Below are 16,604 nucleotides of genomic sequence, written 5' to 3'. Positions count from 1 at the left end.
GAGAGAGTACAGAGGAGATTTACTAGAATGTTGCCTGGGTTTCAGCAACTAAGTTACAGAGAAAGGTTGAACAAGTTAGGGCTTTATTCTTTGGAGCGCAGAAGGTTAAGGGGGGACTTGATAGAGGTTTTTAAAACGATGAGAGGGATAGACAGAGTTGACGTGGAAAAGCTTTTCCCACTGAGAGTAGGGAAGATTCAAACAAGGGGACATGACTTGAGAATTAAGGGACTGAAGTTTAGGGGTAACATGAGGGGGAACTTCTTTACTCAGAGAGTGGTAGCTGTGTGGAATGAGCTTCCAGTGAAGGTGTTGGAGGCAGGTTCGTTTTTATCATTTAAAAATAAATTGGATAGTTATATGGATGGGAAAGGAATGGAGGGTTATGGTCTGAGCGCAGGTATATGGGACTAGGGGAGATTATGTGTTCGGCACGGACTAGAAGGGTCGAGATGGCCTGTTTCCGTGCTGTAATTGTTATATGGTTATATGGTTATATGAGACCCTATAGCTCTTTGGGTCAGTTACATCGTTGGCTTCTAGGATGCACAGTGCACAGGAGTGGTCGCTATTCAGGGGAGAGGGAATCTGATCAGTGAGGTATGCCCCATAATTTCTTGCTCTCTCAAAATGGTTAAGATAGATTTCTTTAAAAATGAGAGGATAAATCTTATTTAAAAACATGCGTATGGCATGCAGGATTTTGTAGTTAGGAGCATGGAACGTAGAATCATTTGATACCCATGTGATAGTTTCCAAGGAGAATCTTAAAGACCTGAATATGATGCAGAACAATTCATTGAAATGTAACATGAATGCAAGACCGGGACGACTAGAGAAGAGGCTTTTAATATAAAGGTTATCAAAGATCCATGTTGAAAAGATAATTGGAAATTGGATAGTCCTTCTAAAGCGCGAACTGTAAACCTAATTTATCCATCATAATTCCAATAAAGAACATGCACTGGCTAAAAGATTGAATGGTAATTGGATGGGGGTTTTTTAAGACATGAAGTGCCCGCTTAGGTATCACTATTAACAGCCAGAAGGTACATTTTCAGTGCATAATTTGCCATTTTTTAGTTTTAGTTAGAGATACAGCACGGAAACAGACACCGACTAGTGATAGCCGCACATTAACACTACCCTACATACATTAGGGACAATTTTACATTCATACCAAGCCAATTAACCTAAAAACCTATACGTCTTTGGAGTGTGGGAGGAAACCGGAGATCTCGGAGAAAACCCATGCAGGTCACGGGGAGAACGTACAAACTCCGTACAGATGGCACGCATGGTCAGGTTCGAACCCAGGTCTCTGGCGCTGTAAGGCTCTACCGCTATGCCACCGTGCCGCCACAAAATGGGCAACTGGAGTGGATGATTGGAAAAATCTCTGCATTTCTTTGTGTTTGCAAATAAGAAGCAACAAGTAAAATTGGATTGCCCTGAATATACCAAGTGCTGAGCGGGCTATGGTCAGAAGAGCCAAGTCACAGGTAGTGACAGAGCTCCCTGGAATTCCAAGCTTTTCCCTTCATCTGTCGGTGTTCAAAGTTCTCCAGTTTCATTCAAGATGGAGATACCATTGCCTGTACCTATCCAATCAAGGAGGATTTCCAGCACCCAGGCTGATTTAGACACGTGTGAAAAGTGGTTTCTTAGTAATAAGAATGTAACAAAATAATAAGAATGTAATTAGATGAAACTAGTGGGAATGTCCTTTGTTGTCACAATTAATTTGTAAATGGTAAGAATTTTAATTATGGGAAAAGAATTATAATCTTTTTTAAAGTACAGAGCTTCTATATGCAGGATACAAATGTTTTTGAAATATCAACAGTTAATTCTGGACAACAGCTTTGAAGTCTTGTTGCTCATTTTGAGGTCAAACGGCCCTGTTAATGACTGATCAACTTGTACACCCCCTTGGAGAAAATGCTATGACCCGATTTGTGTGCTAAGGAAAACATTCGTATAAGATCCATATTATGGTTGCTTGGAGCAAAATAAAACTCTGGCATTTTATTGCTGACTGCCCAAAATATTGTTGATCCTTTCCCTGTTTGATGCTATTCTCCTAAGGTTGATTCTTTGCTTGCAGGTGGAGATGGAACATGCGCAGACCAGTTTTTCCTTGATCAATATGTAGCAGTGACTAACTACGAGAAACAGGAAAGCACTGAGATTAGTCTGTATCAAGGCCAAGTCGTAGAAGTAATAGAGAAAAATGAATCAGGTAAGTTACTTCTGGAAAGATTAATAATTTTGCTATCCAATGTTGAGATCTGAATGTGTAGGGAAGCACTGCAGATGCTGGTTTAAATCAAAGTTAGACACAAAATGCTGGAGTGACTCAGCGCGACATGCAGCATCTCTGGAGAGAAGGAATGGGTGACGTTTCTGAAGAAGGGTCTCTACCTAAAACATCATCCATTCCTTCTATCCAGAGATGTTGCCTGTCCTGCTGAGTTACTCCAGCATTTTGTGTGGACCTTGTTGAGATCTGAATATTCATTAAACTATTTTCACCTTAATCTCTCGCACCATTGTCTGAAGTGTCACAATAAGACTGAAGTGGTGGATCGTTACTATTCTAATTTTCCAATAAACATTATGACTGAATCCAATTTTACCTTTTATGATCCTCGCTGACTGTAAATTCAGTTGTTTTCATCAACACAAAGAGATAAACGTCCTGTCCTCGTAAAAAATAAATAATTTCACAGCATTATCTTTCTGAATCCAGCAGAAATAATACACCAGTTTTCTATGTTTGGCACTCAATTATTTTTTGTAATAACCTTGGAATTAATAATTAACAGTGATGCTTTGGGTTATTGCACTGTAATAACCTTAAAACCATTAATCTACACTGATATTAACAGTTACTCATTAAATTTTCCAACTGCTAGCACACGAGAACAAGGCCTCACCTTATCTACAATGACAGTGTCAACACACTAACAAGTCACAGCATGACAAAATGCGCATTGTGGTCTATTATCAGACTTGCTGACTTTCGGATGTGATTTAAAACAGTGTCCCTTTGCCCTCAGGGAGGGGGGAGGGTAGGAGATGGGAGAGGGCATGGAAGATCTCGTGATGTGAGAACTTTCATGTCCCACGGTGAAAAAGTTATCACTGGATGCTGGTCAATATTTATCCCTCAGTCAACATCATCAAGAATAGGCTGTTTCATTATGATTTGATCACTATTTGAAGCAGAAACTGCATAAATTGACGGCTGCATTTTATGTGCACACGTGAAAAATGCTTGCTGTAAAGAGGTCTGGAATGTCCAGAAGTCTGGAAAGACATTTAAAAAATATAAATTGATCATTTCTCCATGTCTGGTTTCCATGTCCATATCTATACACTGAAGCACGTTAGGTCATAGGTTGTAAGGAGAGTCATAAAGCACAGAATTGTCAATGCCAATCATTGTACGTATCTTTACTAATCCCATTTCCCCGCTGATCTATAGCTTTATAAGAACAATATTCAAACTGGTACCATTGTTTTGATTACTTTAAAATTAAGTATTTATTCTAATATCAACATTAGAATTGGTATTTTTATAGTTTTCCTCTAGTATAGAAAATTCCCTTTGAATGAAATACTACATAATCCATTTGTTTCTAAAATTTAAACTCTTACAGAGTAATACAGCAAGGCAACAGGTCCTTTGGCTCAACTCATCCATGGTGACCAAGATGCCCCTTCTTGAAAAAAAACTTGTCCCGCACATCTCCTATAAACTTTGACCCTCTCACTTTGAAGCTATGCCTTCTAGTATTTGATATTTCCATCCTGGGTAAAAAAGGTACTGACTGTCTACCCTATCTATGCCTCTCACAATTGTATATGCTTCTATCAGGTGGCCCCACAACCTCCGGCATTCCAGTGAAAATAATCTAAGTCTGTCCACCTTGTCTTTGTAGCTAATAACCTCTAATCCAGGCATAATTCTAATAAACCGCATCTGCACCTTTTCCAAATCTTCCACATCCTTCCTGTATTGCACCCAATATTCCAAATGCGGCCAAACCAATGTCCTACAAAGCTGCATCATGACTTCATGGCTCATACTCAGTGCCCTGACAAATGAAGACAAGCATACCACATGCCTTATCTTCCCATGTTGCCACCTTCCAAGAATTATGGACATGGACCCCAAGATCCCTCTGTACATCAGTGCTGTTTAGGGTCTTGCCATTAATTGTATATTTTCACTGGTACTTGAACTCCCAAAGTGCCAACATTTCACACTTGCACAGAGATCCATCTGCCATTTCTCTGCCAATTTCTGTAGTTGATCTGGGGTCCACGACATCTCGGTGCCCTTTGCAAACTTATTAATCACCTCATCTCCGTTTATATCTTCTTCTCTTCTTAAGCCCTTTGCTCCTCTAGGGAGCACAGGCCATTGACACATGTTCTCCACTTCACTCGGTTGTTAGCAGTTCTTTCGAGATCTCCCCAGTTGAGCCCACTCTCAGACATTTCTGTCTGGACATCTCTTCTCCAGCTGTTCCTGTGGCGACTTTTTTTCCTTTTTCCTTGGGGGTTCCATTTCAGGGCTTACCGGGTGATGTTTGTGGCAGGTTTCCTGAGGGTGTGCCCAATCCAACTCCATTTTCTCCATTTATGTCCACGTCATTTATATAAATCAAAAACAACAGAAGTCCCAGTGGAATTCCTTTGGAAATGACCTCCAGCCTGAATATTGTCCATCCACCACAACCCCCTGTCTTCTATCAGTAAGTCAGTTATACTTTACATTTCCTGGTGGTCACCCATTTATTTTCTGCCTGCATCTTTGGCAAGATCACCTTACTAAAACTGATAGTTATAAAGCCTCAGATGATTCTGAGGTCATCCAGCTGCAGTTCAGTTCCACTTTCCCCGTGCGGTCAGTGAGGAGCTGCAGCTGTGCGCATTTCCCACACGTCTTGACCTCTGGGACCCTGGAAGTTTCCCTAATCTCCCACATCCTACAGAAAGAGCGCATCACTGCCCCAACCACCATTGTCACTGCACTGACTAAAGAGGAACTGGTGAAAAAAAGACTTGACCTGATCTCAGCTTTTGCCTCCTCTCAGCTGTATATCCATTTCAAAAATCTAGTGACAAATCTGTAAATTTAACCATGACTTCAAAAGTAAGATAATTTCAAGTTAATGGTTATCCGAATAAAGTTCGAAAGTTAACTCGGGAGAGTTAACTCTGAGGAAGGATGTGCTGGTTCTGGAGAGGGTCCAGAGGAGGTTTACGGAATGATCCCAGGAATGAACGGGTTAACATATGATGAGCGTTTGATGGCGTTGGGGCTCTGCTTGCTGGAGTTTAGAAAAATGAAGAGGGACCTCGTTGAAACTTATAGAATAGTGAAAGGCTTGGATAGAGTGTGTGTGGAGAGGTTGTTCCCACTAGTAGGAGAGTCTAGGCGCAGAGGCCATAGCCTCAGAATAAAAGGATGTTCCTTTAGGAAGGAGATGAGGAGGAATTTCTTTAGTCAGAGGGTGGTGAATCTGGAATTCATTGCCACAGAAGGCTGTGAAATCCAAGTCAATGAATACTTTGACGGCAGAGATGGATAGATTCTTGATTAGTACAGGTGTTTAGTTTAGTTTAGAGATACAGTGCAGGAACAGGCCCTTCGGCCCACCGGGTCCACACCGACCAGCGATCCCCACATATTAACACTATCCTACACACACGAGGGACATTTTTTACATTTAACAAGCCAATTAACCTACATACCTGTACGTCTATGGAATGTGGGAGGAAACTGAAGATCTCGGAGAAAACCTACGCAGGTCACGGGGAGAACGTACAAACTCCGTACAGACAGTACCCGTAGTCGGGATCGAACCCAGGTCTCCGGCGCTTCGGGTGTCAGGGGTTATGGGAAGAAGGCAGGAGAATGGGGTTAGGAGGGATAGATGGATCAGCCATGATCGAATGGCCGAGTCGACTTGATGGGCCGAATGGCCTAATTCTGATCCTATCACTTATGAACATGAAGCATAATTTCTGCTGCAGTCCTGTAGAAAATCCACTGGGAGAACCTGCGGTAAGCTACTCCTTTTGACAAGTCTACTGCCTGATTTATGGCCGATTTTACCAGTGCCAATAATTCTCTGGGTGGTTTTGAGGCAATTGAGCAACTTATGTTGTCTGACAAAAGCAGAAATATAAATTTACAGCTCAACCTTTCTTTGAGGTGCTTGTTATTGCAGCTACCATTGTCCATCCTTTGCTAGGACATTAAAATTGCTAAGTCAGCGTGTGGATAATTTCTGGATTTTTATTTTTATTTTTTCACACACACATTAAAAATCAGCAGCTAGCATATGAAAGCTTCTCAGTTTCTCTTTGACCATATATGTTCATACATCCAAGACGATAGACTATAATTCAGTTTGTGTAAATAATGTATCTCTGCGGTCAAATATTTTGGCTTCTAATTTCGCTTAAAATAGCTTGGCAGCGTAATGCTGGTTAAGATTCTTAGCTCCTGAAAACTACCAAATTGCCAAATATTTAAACAAAAGTTCAACTAAAGATGGTTTCCTGTAAAGCAGCATTTGTAACCCAAACATAAACTGATTGAAAAAATACCCCTGAAATCTCCAGACCTGACTATTCCAATGATATCTTACTAGTGTTCCTTTTATCAATGGCTTCATGTTCATTCAAAAATTTGCTGCCAACTTTCTTTTCCAGAACTATTTGAATTCTTCAGAGCCTTGCTCTTCCCTACATCTGTACAGTTTCTCACAGCAAGCAAAATTCTGTGTCTCTCTAGCTCAGGATGTTCTTACCTCATGCGCTCTATGGTCCACTCTCCGATCTTGACCCGTCTTAACATATTTATTTGCTAAAACTTTGAAAATACATTCTAATTCTAATCTTTCACTTCTAAAGCTCCACAGAAATACTGTTGGTCGTTTTTCTACACGAAAGATTAACATATAATAACATAAATTATTATCATTGAATAATAAAGGGTGGCACAGTGGTGCAGCAGTAGAGTTGCTGCCTTACAGCACCAGATCTGGGCTTGGTCCTTACTATGGGAGCTGGCTGTATGGAATTTGTACTTTCTCCCCGTGACCTGCGTGGGCTTTCTCCGAGATCTCTGGTTTCCTCCCACATTCCAAAGACGTACAGGTTTGTAGGCTAATTGGCTTGGTAAAATTGTATATTGTTCCTAGTGTATGTAGGATTGTGTAAGTGTACGGGGATCGCTGGTCGGCGTGAACTCGTTAGGCCAAAGGGCCTGTTGCTGCGCTGTATCTCTATCCTGAACTAAGCCTAACTAAACAAAAACTAAAATGCAGAGTGCCCAAGTAACTGCATCACGCAATCTGATGTTACTGATTTCTGTCCATCTCGGTGAAGCAAACTTATTTTAATGGATTGAGAATAGTTTTCAATATACTATAGAAAAAGAAAATGTATAGACGTAATAATTGTTTTAGCCTATTTTGCTTCTTTCTGTTCATCATTTGATCTGGAATTAGAGTGTATACTGACTGCTCTTGTGTTAACATTAGCATCCCATAGTTTTCTCTTGCACTGAGATTGTGAACTGATGATTGCCAGACATACAGAAGTGAGCTGGTAGATCTTCATGTCTCTAGTCTCCCTTAATATTCTTATCTGTGAAAGTGAAAATACATTCTGTATTTGGCTAAGTAAAGTATAATCAGGTTTTCAAAGAATATATTTAAAAATAAGTTCAATAAACAACGTTATGATATTTCCTGCAGCTATAAAACAATTAAGTGAAATGATGAATGAATGATAATTTGATCAAGTATGGGCTCCCCTCGCAGCTCAACCCATAATTCATATATTTTGGTTACAAAACAAAAAGAACGAAAAATGTAGCGCTACAATTTATATTGTCTGCTCTGTACTTTTTTACGTTGAGAGGCAATGGATTGATGGTGTAATTTAAAGATGCATGGAAAAGTAATACTGTTAAAGCAAAAATGCTGTACAAATAGGAGAATAACATAGGTCATCTCACAGTAAAAAACATTGACATACACATGGAACGGATTCAAGTCAATCTGGATTGCAAGGAAATAAGTCTAGACTATTGGCAACAGTCCATCGTCATTTGTTCATGTTACGGTTTAGTTCTGAAAATCCTTTACAAGGAAGAGCTATTGAATTGTGGTTTGTAATAAACATTAAATATATGTAGTTTGGTAGCCCAAATTTTAGCCCCGGTGACAAATGTGATTGCTTTTATCAGTAAAGTATACCATAAGATTAGAATGACGTGCTACTTAAATATACTTTGTCCTTTCTTCGACAATGTTAAGTAGAGGTGCAGATGATTCCATTCAACTGAAAGTCTATGAGAGAGATTGGAATATAGAACATTGTCACCTATCACTGTACTTACCATATCTAGCTGTATGAACATTAGCGAAGGAGGGAGAAGATGGAGATGGAGACGTTGGATGGAGAATTTCAATATCTATCACCAAAGGTGTCTATGGGCACCACCATCACCAAACTAATTGAGTACTAAAGGAGAAAGTGGTGAAAGAACCAACATGGAGGGGAAAACACTACACCACCTCACTAGCCTTCACCAGCCTTCCTGGTACAGATGCATTCATACATAATAACATTGGTAAGAGCACTCTTTAATCAGTCCTTGGAGAATTTAAGTCCTGCCTTCAATTTGCAACACGCTCCATTTTGAAGCAGACAGATGGACAGACAGTCATACATATTGGAAACTGGCCCTTTGGCCCACTTAATCCATGCCAGCCACAAGTCTCCCATTCACACTAGTTCTGTGCTATCTCATTATTGCATCCTCTCACAACAAGCACGGGAAAATTTACAGAGACCTATTAACCTACGAAATGGCAATGTGGGACGAAACTGGGGCACCCGGAGGAAACCCACCCTGTCATAGAGGGGACATAGAAACATAGAAAATAGGTGCAGGAGTAGGCCATTCGGCCCTTCGAGCCTGCACCGCCATTCAATATGATCTTGGCTGATCATCCAACTCAGTATCCTGTACCTGCCTTCTCTCCATATCCCCTGATCGCTTTAGCCACAAGGGCCACATCTAACTCCCTCTTAAATATAGCCAATGCACATACAAGTTCCGCACAGAGCACATCCAAAAATCAGGATTGAACACGGGTTTTCGGCGATGTGAGGGAGCTGCAACACTGTGCCGCCCCGTTAGGCTATTTGCTTGGCAGTACTGTCAGGCTAACTGAGTTAAAACATGCACAAGGCACTGAATGCTTTGTCGGATCTTAACTGTAGGACAGTTTTTTGTGGTATTTTGGAGCATGTGCTCAGTATACCTCCTGCAAAAGAAGAGGAGCTCGGGTATTTTAACTCCATGTTTACAATTTACTCCCGATGGCTGACTTCCCAACCTTAGCAAGCAAATGGTGATAAACAACGGATGTTGGTCACCTGTGATATCATTTGGTTGGTGGTTCTATGCTGGCTTTTGTGATCCTGAGTCGGAATGGATTCTTTCAATGGATGTCTACATTTCCCCTGGGAGAGGAGGCTCAGTGATGTGTTTCTTCTCTTGCATATGTAACAAGGTACTTACTAATGTTTCACTAACCCTCCATCTTTGCTGAATTTCCTGCATGAATAGCAACTGAGGCAGACACGGTTTACTGCACTTTCATGTCACAAGTTCTCATGCATAATGTACTTTCAAACAAGAGAATTCAATGGGTAAATAACCTACACCCCACCAGAACCTATATTTCAGTCAAAGTTATTCACTATACAAATTTTAGTCAGCATTTGTGCCATGGAAATGCTGCTTTCTATGAGGACAATGCAAACCGTTTCTAAAATTCCTTTGGCAAATTTCACATTAAGTGTGGAGGCAGCATTGGGATCAGAGACATTCTAATCTGCTGCAATGGTGAAGAAACCATGATTGAAACAAAGAAAAATGGTGACCATACTGGAAAGAAGACTGAAGCAATATTTAAAGCCCTGAGGAAGTCATTAGTCAGAGAGATTTTACAACTGCAACAGGTCATTGCAAATACATTAAACAATCATTAAAGAGATTTATACATTTGATGAAATGTGACATTTGTATTTGCAGGGTGGTGGTTTGTCAGCACAGCTGATGAGCAGGGATGGGTTCCTGCCACGTGTCTGGAGCCCCAGGATGAAGCTCAGGATGACCTTTCAATTGTTAGCGCCAAGCCAGGGGAAGGTAAGCAGCCAAAACAAACAAGGCGTTTTATTCAGATAAAGCTTGTTCTGTTCCAACTTGAAAAAGTTTATTTATAACGCTTTCAGAACTGACTATACATATTAGTTCATTATATGGTAAATATTATATGCATTTATTAATTATGAGTATGATATGATTATAAATATGCTAAATTGAGTTATTGCGTTCTGGAAACAAACAAAATATATTTTAAAGCCAAATTAAAGCAGTTAAAAAATTCAGACATCTTCCACAAATGCAAACAATTTAAACCCATACAGTAGATTTTTAAAACATTTTTGATTAGAACACAATTTTCATTGAATACTTGTACATTTTTCCTCAAGAGAGGGGAATAACTTTGTTTCATTTGGTTGGAACTTTGTCAAAAGACATCAACCTTGGCTCAATGAAGGCTTCTTAGTACTACATTAAAAAGGTCTTGGAATCAAGCCCGTAACAGGGCTTGAGGGCATAACCTGACATTTCAGTGAAGTACCAAACCAATGTTGTTTGTTAAAGGTGTCATCTTTATCATCCATACAGAACCCATCTGCCCCCTCTAATAAAAATAAACAAACTCATGGACGTATTTGCAGAAAGTAAAATCTGTTCTTCCCTTGTTCCCAATCGCCATTTATATCACAACCACCATTGTTTTTGTTAAAAGAGTAACAGAACATCTGGTTATTAATCTCAATGTTGTCTGTGGGACTGTATTTTGATATGGGCTGTTGTGTTTCCTGTTTTAGAGCTGTGACCATACTGAAAAGTATCACTTGACGATGACTTATGAAAGACACGATTCTCTTGTCACTAAATTCTCTTGGCACTAAACGTTTTGTTATGAAAGATATAAAATTCTCTTTTTTGCCATTATTTCTCCTTTCTCCCAAGTAATCACATTTCCTTGTACTTCAGCAGCTAAACTCACAAAAAGGGCTTTGAACCACACCAAAAGCTCTCACTTTATCATTAAAATCGATGTGTTTCTAAGTATTTTTTAACTATCGAGTAGCAAATTAGTTCACCGGTATTCTATACAGAGAAACAAAAAATTTGGAGTGGAGTCAGAGTTTTAAAGAGGATGAATATTGGAAATGTAAAAAAACTGCAGATGTTGGAAATCTAACAATAAAACTAGAAAATGCTGGAAATACACAACAGGCAGGTCACATCTGTGGGAAGAGAAACAGATAACACTTCAGTTTGAAGACTCTTTGTCAGAAGGGTTTTGGTTCCAATGGTTTTGACGAAGGGCCTTCAACTTGAAATGTTAGCTATTTTTCTTCCCGTAAAACGCATCCTGATCTGTGGATTATTCCCAGCATATTCTGTTTCTATTTTAGATATATATTTGACAGTGGTTTAAGATCAAGGGTAATGAGTTCCCACCAAGAACGGCCTCAATGCGCTATTTGCACAATATCAATAAATCAACGTGTCTCGGGCTTTTGGTATTAATTAATATAACTCCTAATGTACTCAGTATGGAAAGAGAGATTTATGGATCACCTTCATTATGGATATTGGACAGGGAATGAACTGACCAACATGCACGGATATAATTTATTTATTCATGTATCTGTATCTCTATGGAATGCCCAAATGCATCGTGTAATGCTCCAATTATATTCTCTCCTACCCTTGGCAGTGCTTTCAATTAGATAGTAGCTATAGATTAAACCACAAAATGCTGGAGTAACTCAATGGGCCAGGCAGCAACTGTGGAGGCGATAGATAGGCAATATTTCTATTTGGGACTCTTTTTCAGCTAAAGATTATTCAACAAAATGAAAGCTGAAATTTATAATGAGATTAAATATAAATCATCTGATAACAATGGTGTTTTAATTTTTGCTTAATATTTTATTTTAGAGTTACTTGAATTTCTCCAGAGAGTTGAGAATTATTTTTGTTTTGTTAGAAATATTTCAATTATTCAAGGGAATAATGATTTTTTTCCATATCGTATTGCTTAACAGTTGTAACAGTTGTAACAACAGTTATTATATTATTTAGCTTGGCCTCTATATATTCAGATGTCTTTCTGTCTCCATTTATAGTTTAACATCTTACTATTTATTCATATTTTAAAGAATACATCTTCAACAGATGTTGATGTATAAACATTATGTAATATTTTCTATGTTCTGTTGTGATAATTTTGCAAGTGTGTTTGAATTACTCTATGGTAAATCGTTTTCATTGCCCATGGTAACATTTTAAGAATGAAGCAAGTTTTATCAGAGTGCATTTAGAATCATTAATGAACTTTTTATACTCTGTGATCACTTCCCACTTCCCAACATGCTGACAGTCATTAAGCCATTCTGGTCTTTGCCACGACATGTCGGTCGCCGTCGGACTTTAGGAGACTTGTACATCAGTATCTGGGGTCAAGGTGGATGGACACAAGTGCTTGCTGTTATGGAGTCTTGTGTATCTGCTTGCTATATCTATTCATGTGTCTCATCCATGTGTTTTGCATGAACTTGCTCAGCAGAATTTGCTTTGCTACATTTAGCTTTGATTTATATTAACCGTACAATCCCAAAAAATGTTTGCTAAATTCTCAACTCATTGCCTGTAAATATAATCTGTAGTCTTGCGCCAACTGTCGAGTGCTATTGTAGCAAGGTGATCCTTGGTTGTTATAGAAGCCTGACAATGCCATGATACATTACCTGTCCACTACACTTATTTGAGTTCTTACATAGGAAATTCATTTTGCACTTTCTAATTTGTACAGAGCACATCCTAATGTACTCCCATCAGATTGCAAATTTTGAGTGAAAAATATCCTTCAAACATTTTAAATTCCAGATGAATCTTACGCAATGTCCTCTGCCATCATTCCATTCTAATATCTATCATTGCATAAATTAGTGGATTGACATCAAGTATCCTTAATTGGCATCCTAATTCAACTTCCAACTACCTATCTAAATTTGCACTTCACAATTCCTAATCAGTGTCTATTTGTTCTGTTGTGTTAACATGCTGTGAAGCACTGTTTCTGGCTGTCTTTGTCTTTCCATTCAGAACCTCATGCGTTCAAACGTGGAGTATGTCTTTTGCGACCATGTTTACAAAGTTAGAGTGTTAAACAGCATCAGAACTTGCCTTTTGGCTGTTATTCATATGCACTAATCTTTTTTTAAATTCCCCCAACATTCCATCAACACCCCTCAGTTTCTTTAACCGCTCACCTGCGCACCAGTAGCAAGTTACTGTGGTCAATTAATCTACCAACCAGCGTTTTTTTGGGAGGTGGGGCGAACTAGCACACGGAAGAAATTCACACTGTCTCTGAGAGAATGGGTACACTCTACACAGCCAACATCAGAGGTCAGGATTAAACCCAGATTGCTGGAGGTGTGAGGCAGCAGCTCTACTAATGATTAGTTTCCTGTCTCACATTGGGTATATCTTTCCTATTTTAATCATAATCCATTAAAAACCTTAATTAAAAACATTAATATATTTTGCCTGGAAATTGAATCACACGGCATCATTTGTTCTCTATATGATTTCATTTTTAGTCAACAAATACCTAATGAAGTAGAAAATTTGGGGCAAAATGCATGAAGTTCAGGATTTAGTTTCCTGCTTCTTGAGGAAACTAATGCACAGAAGTTCAGATGAGCCCTGATGTGTGCAGGGTCCAATGTTCCACTTACACAGAATAGAATCCTTATAAATCTTATTACATCTACGACACATACTTACAGGAAGTCTCGCCTGAACAGGAACCACCAATAGGAATGCAACTTAGCTGGGGGGTAATGAATATATTTTTGGTAACCCTTGATGTCACCCCTTTTGTCAATTTTGAATTTGAGAAGATCGACACAAAATACTGGAGTAATTCAGCGGGACAGGCAGCATCACTGTAGAGAAGGAATGGGTGATGTTTCGTATCGAGACCCTTCTTCAAACTTGAATTTGAGAAGGTTGTTTTTAATTCCAGGCACTCTTTCTTCGTTTTCAATGATAAACTCGTCAATATGTGACACAGGATTATCTAGTTCAGGTATAATACCAGGACAACTGCACTTGTACTCGTATCCAGAGAAAAGCACTTTTGTGAGAAATTATTAATTATGTTTAACCCAAATTTAATTAGCACTTAATGTACATCATAAAGTCAATATTATGATTCACAATATGATCTCTGAATCTTAGAGGGCCTGCCCCGCTAGGGCGCCCTAATCTGCGAGCTCTGGCGAGTTTGCCCTTGACTCATACTCGCAGCATGGTCGACATGAGGCCGTAGGAGGTCTTCGTAACTCTCCTTCATGCTCGAGAGTGGTCTCCACGTACTCGAGGCCTCAGCTAGGTCGCGGCATTTCAATATGTTAAAAAATGCCCGCGAGTAAAAAAAGGTCGCCATGGAAAAAATCGATACTTTTTTTACTCGTAGGTTTAGTCGTAGTAGGTCGTAGTAGGTCGGCATGTTAGTCGTAGGTAATCGAGGATAATCGAAGATAGTCGAAGGTAGTTGTAGATAGTCTTCATCATAGTCGAAAGGAGGTCGAAGGGAGATCGAAGGAGGTCGTCTTCACTCTCCACTATTCGGTGTCCAATTTTCCTGAAGTTAGTCGTAGCTAGTCTTCAATATAGTTGAAGGAGGTCGAAGGAAGTCTTCTACATCGTCGAAGGAGGTCTTCAACATGTCATTTTTTCGAACTCTCGTAAACTCTTCTAAACTCGCCAATTACATTGCCCAAGTGGGACAGCTCCTTAATCAGTGTATTTGTAAGAACTCATTTCAAGAGTCAAGTCAGAAAGCAAGTGTTCATTTGTCATAGATACTGACAACATAACAATGAAATACTTATTGCAACCTAATAAGGACCATAAACACAAAAACATGGAGATTATATGTAATAATCAAAAATACATTCAATTAATCACCGTAACCATAATAGTTCAAATAGTACAAGGCAAAGTCTGTTTTGCAACCAAGGGCACAGTCCATAGAGAATCATTGTCGCAGTGGTTAATTCAATTCAGTTTAGTTTATTGTATCGAAAAGCTTTTGTTGCGTGCTAACTAGTCAGCGGAAAGACAATACATGATTACAAGCCAACAGTATATAGATACATGATAAGGGAATAACATTTAGTACAAGGTAAAGCCAGTCAAAGATAGTCCGAGGATCACCAATGAGGTAGATAGTTCAGGACTGCTCTCTGGTTATGATAGGATGCTTCAGTTGCCTGATAACAGCTGGGAAGAAACTGTCCCCAAATCTGGAGATGTGCGTTTTCACGCTTCTATACCTTTGCCCAAAGGGAGAGCGGAGAAGAGGGAGTGGCCAGTCTGCGCCTTTTCCTTGATTATGCTGCTGGCCTTGCTGAGGCAGCGTGAGGTATAAATGGAGTCAATGGAAGGGAGGTCGGTTTGTGCGATGGTCTGGGCTGCATCCACAATTCCTGCAATTTCTTGTGGCATGTTGTGTAAAGTTTAAAGAGAACAAGCATTAACTGAGTTCAAGAGCCGCAACAGTTAAACACAATTTCAGTTTAGGTTTTATTATATAATAATGAAAACAGTCTGTTTCCCCTGTTGCCAAAAAACCTCATTCAGTGTTCTGGTGAGAGTAAAATTACTTCCCATATAGAGCAGTTCAAAATTGCTTTCCTTAACAAATTCTGTAGCTTATTTCATGTTTGTGGAGCACAGTGATAATATTATTTTCTGATGAAACTCACCACAACAGCTGAGCAGTGGAAATTTAGTTGAAAAATCTGCATGATGGTCATGTTTCCTAGAGTCATAATATACCTGTCACCGTGCCCATTTGGTTTCTCCTACATAACCATTCCTTCCCTCCACACTGCTCTTGCTGCAGCATGAAGTGTTACAATTTTAAAATTAATTTGCTGTCGATCGATAAAAGCGCATTCCATTAATTTGGACACTGCAAAATTCAGTGTTATGTTTTCAGTTATTCATAAACTTAAGTGTCATTTAGTTTGTTTTCCAGACCTTCAAACATCATTGCTATTCATGCTTTAGTTTTGCTAACTTTTGCGACGTGCTGTTTTGAGTGCAATGTAAACTTGTTTTTTTTCAGAGGAGAACTTTGTGGTCATTTATCCATATACGGCAAGAGATAATGATGAGATTGATTTGGAAAGAGATGCAGTGGTGGAAGTCATACAGAAGAACCTGGAAGGCTGGTGGAAAATCAGGTAATTCAGATAACTCTTTGAGGGGCATCATCATTGCTGTATGGATATAAGTTTATACTTATTTTATTTGAGTCATGAGTGTTTTATTGTTATGTGTTCCAAAATGGACCAATGAAATTGTTACTCACAGCTGCACAACATATATATAT

The 16,604-nt window shown here is 39.2% G+C and overlaps 1 protein-coding gene across 2 annotated transcripts in view; it reads left to right on the top strand.

Annotated features, from left to right (window-relative positions):
* sh3pxd2b (SH3 and PX domains 2B) overlaps positions 1-16,604 on the top strand; it is a 235,711-nt gene that overhangs the window by 194,418 nt on the left and 24,689 nt on the right. For both annotated transcript variants that reach the window (XM_033029589.1, XM_033029588.1), the window contains 3 exons: positions 2,108-2,242; positions 10,139-10,252; positions 16,338-16,455. In XM_033029589.1, the coding sequence (XP_032885480.1) occupies positions 2,108-2,242; positions 10,139-10,252; positions 16,338-16,455 (367 nt within the window). The remainder of the gene's footprint in view (positions 1-2,107; positions 2,243-10,138; positions 10,253-16,337; positions 16,456-16,604) is intronic.

The sequence above is a fragment of the Amblyraja radiata genome, chromosome 11 (assembly GCF_010909765.2).
Source record: "Amblyraja radiata isolate CabotCenter1 chromosome 11, sAmbRad1.1.pri, whole genome shotgun sequence".
In the NCBI taxonomy this organism is placed as follows: domain Eukaryota; kingdom Metazoa; phylum Chordata; class Chondrichthyes; order Rajiformes; family Rajidae; genus Amblyraja; species Amblyraja radiata.
The sequence above is the reverse complement of the archived record's forward strand: the minus strand, read 5'-3'. Positions and strand labels throughout refer to the sequence as shown.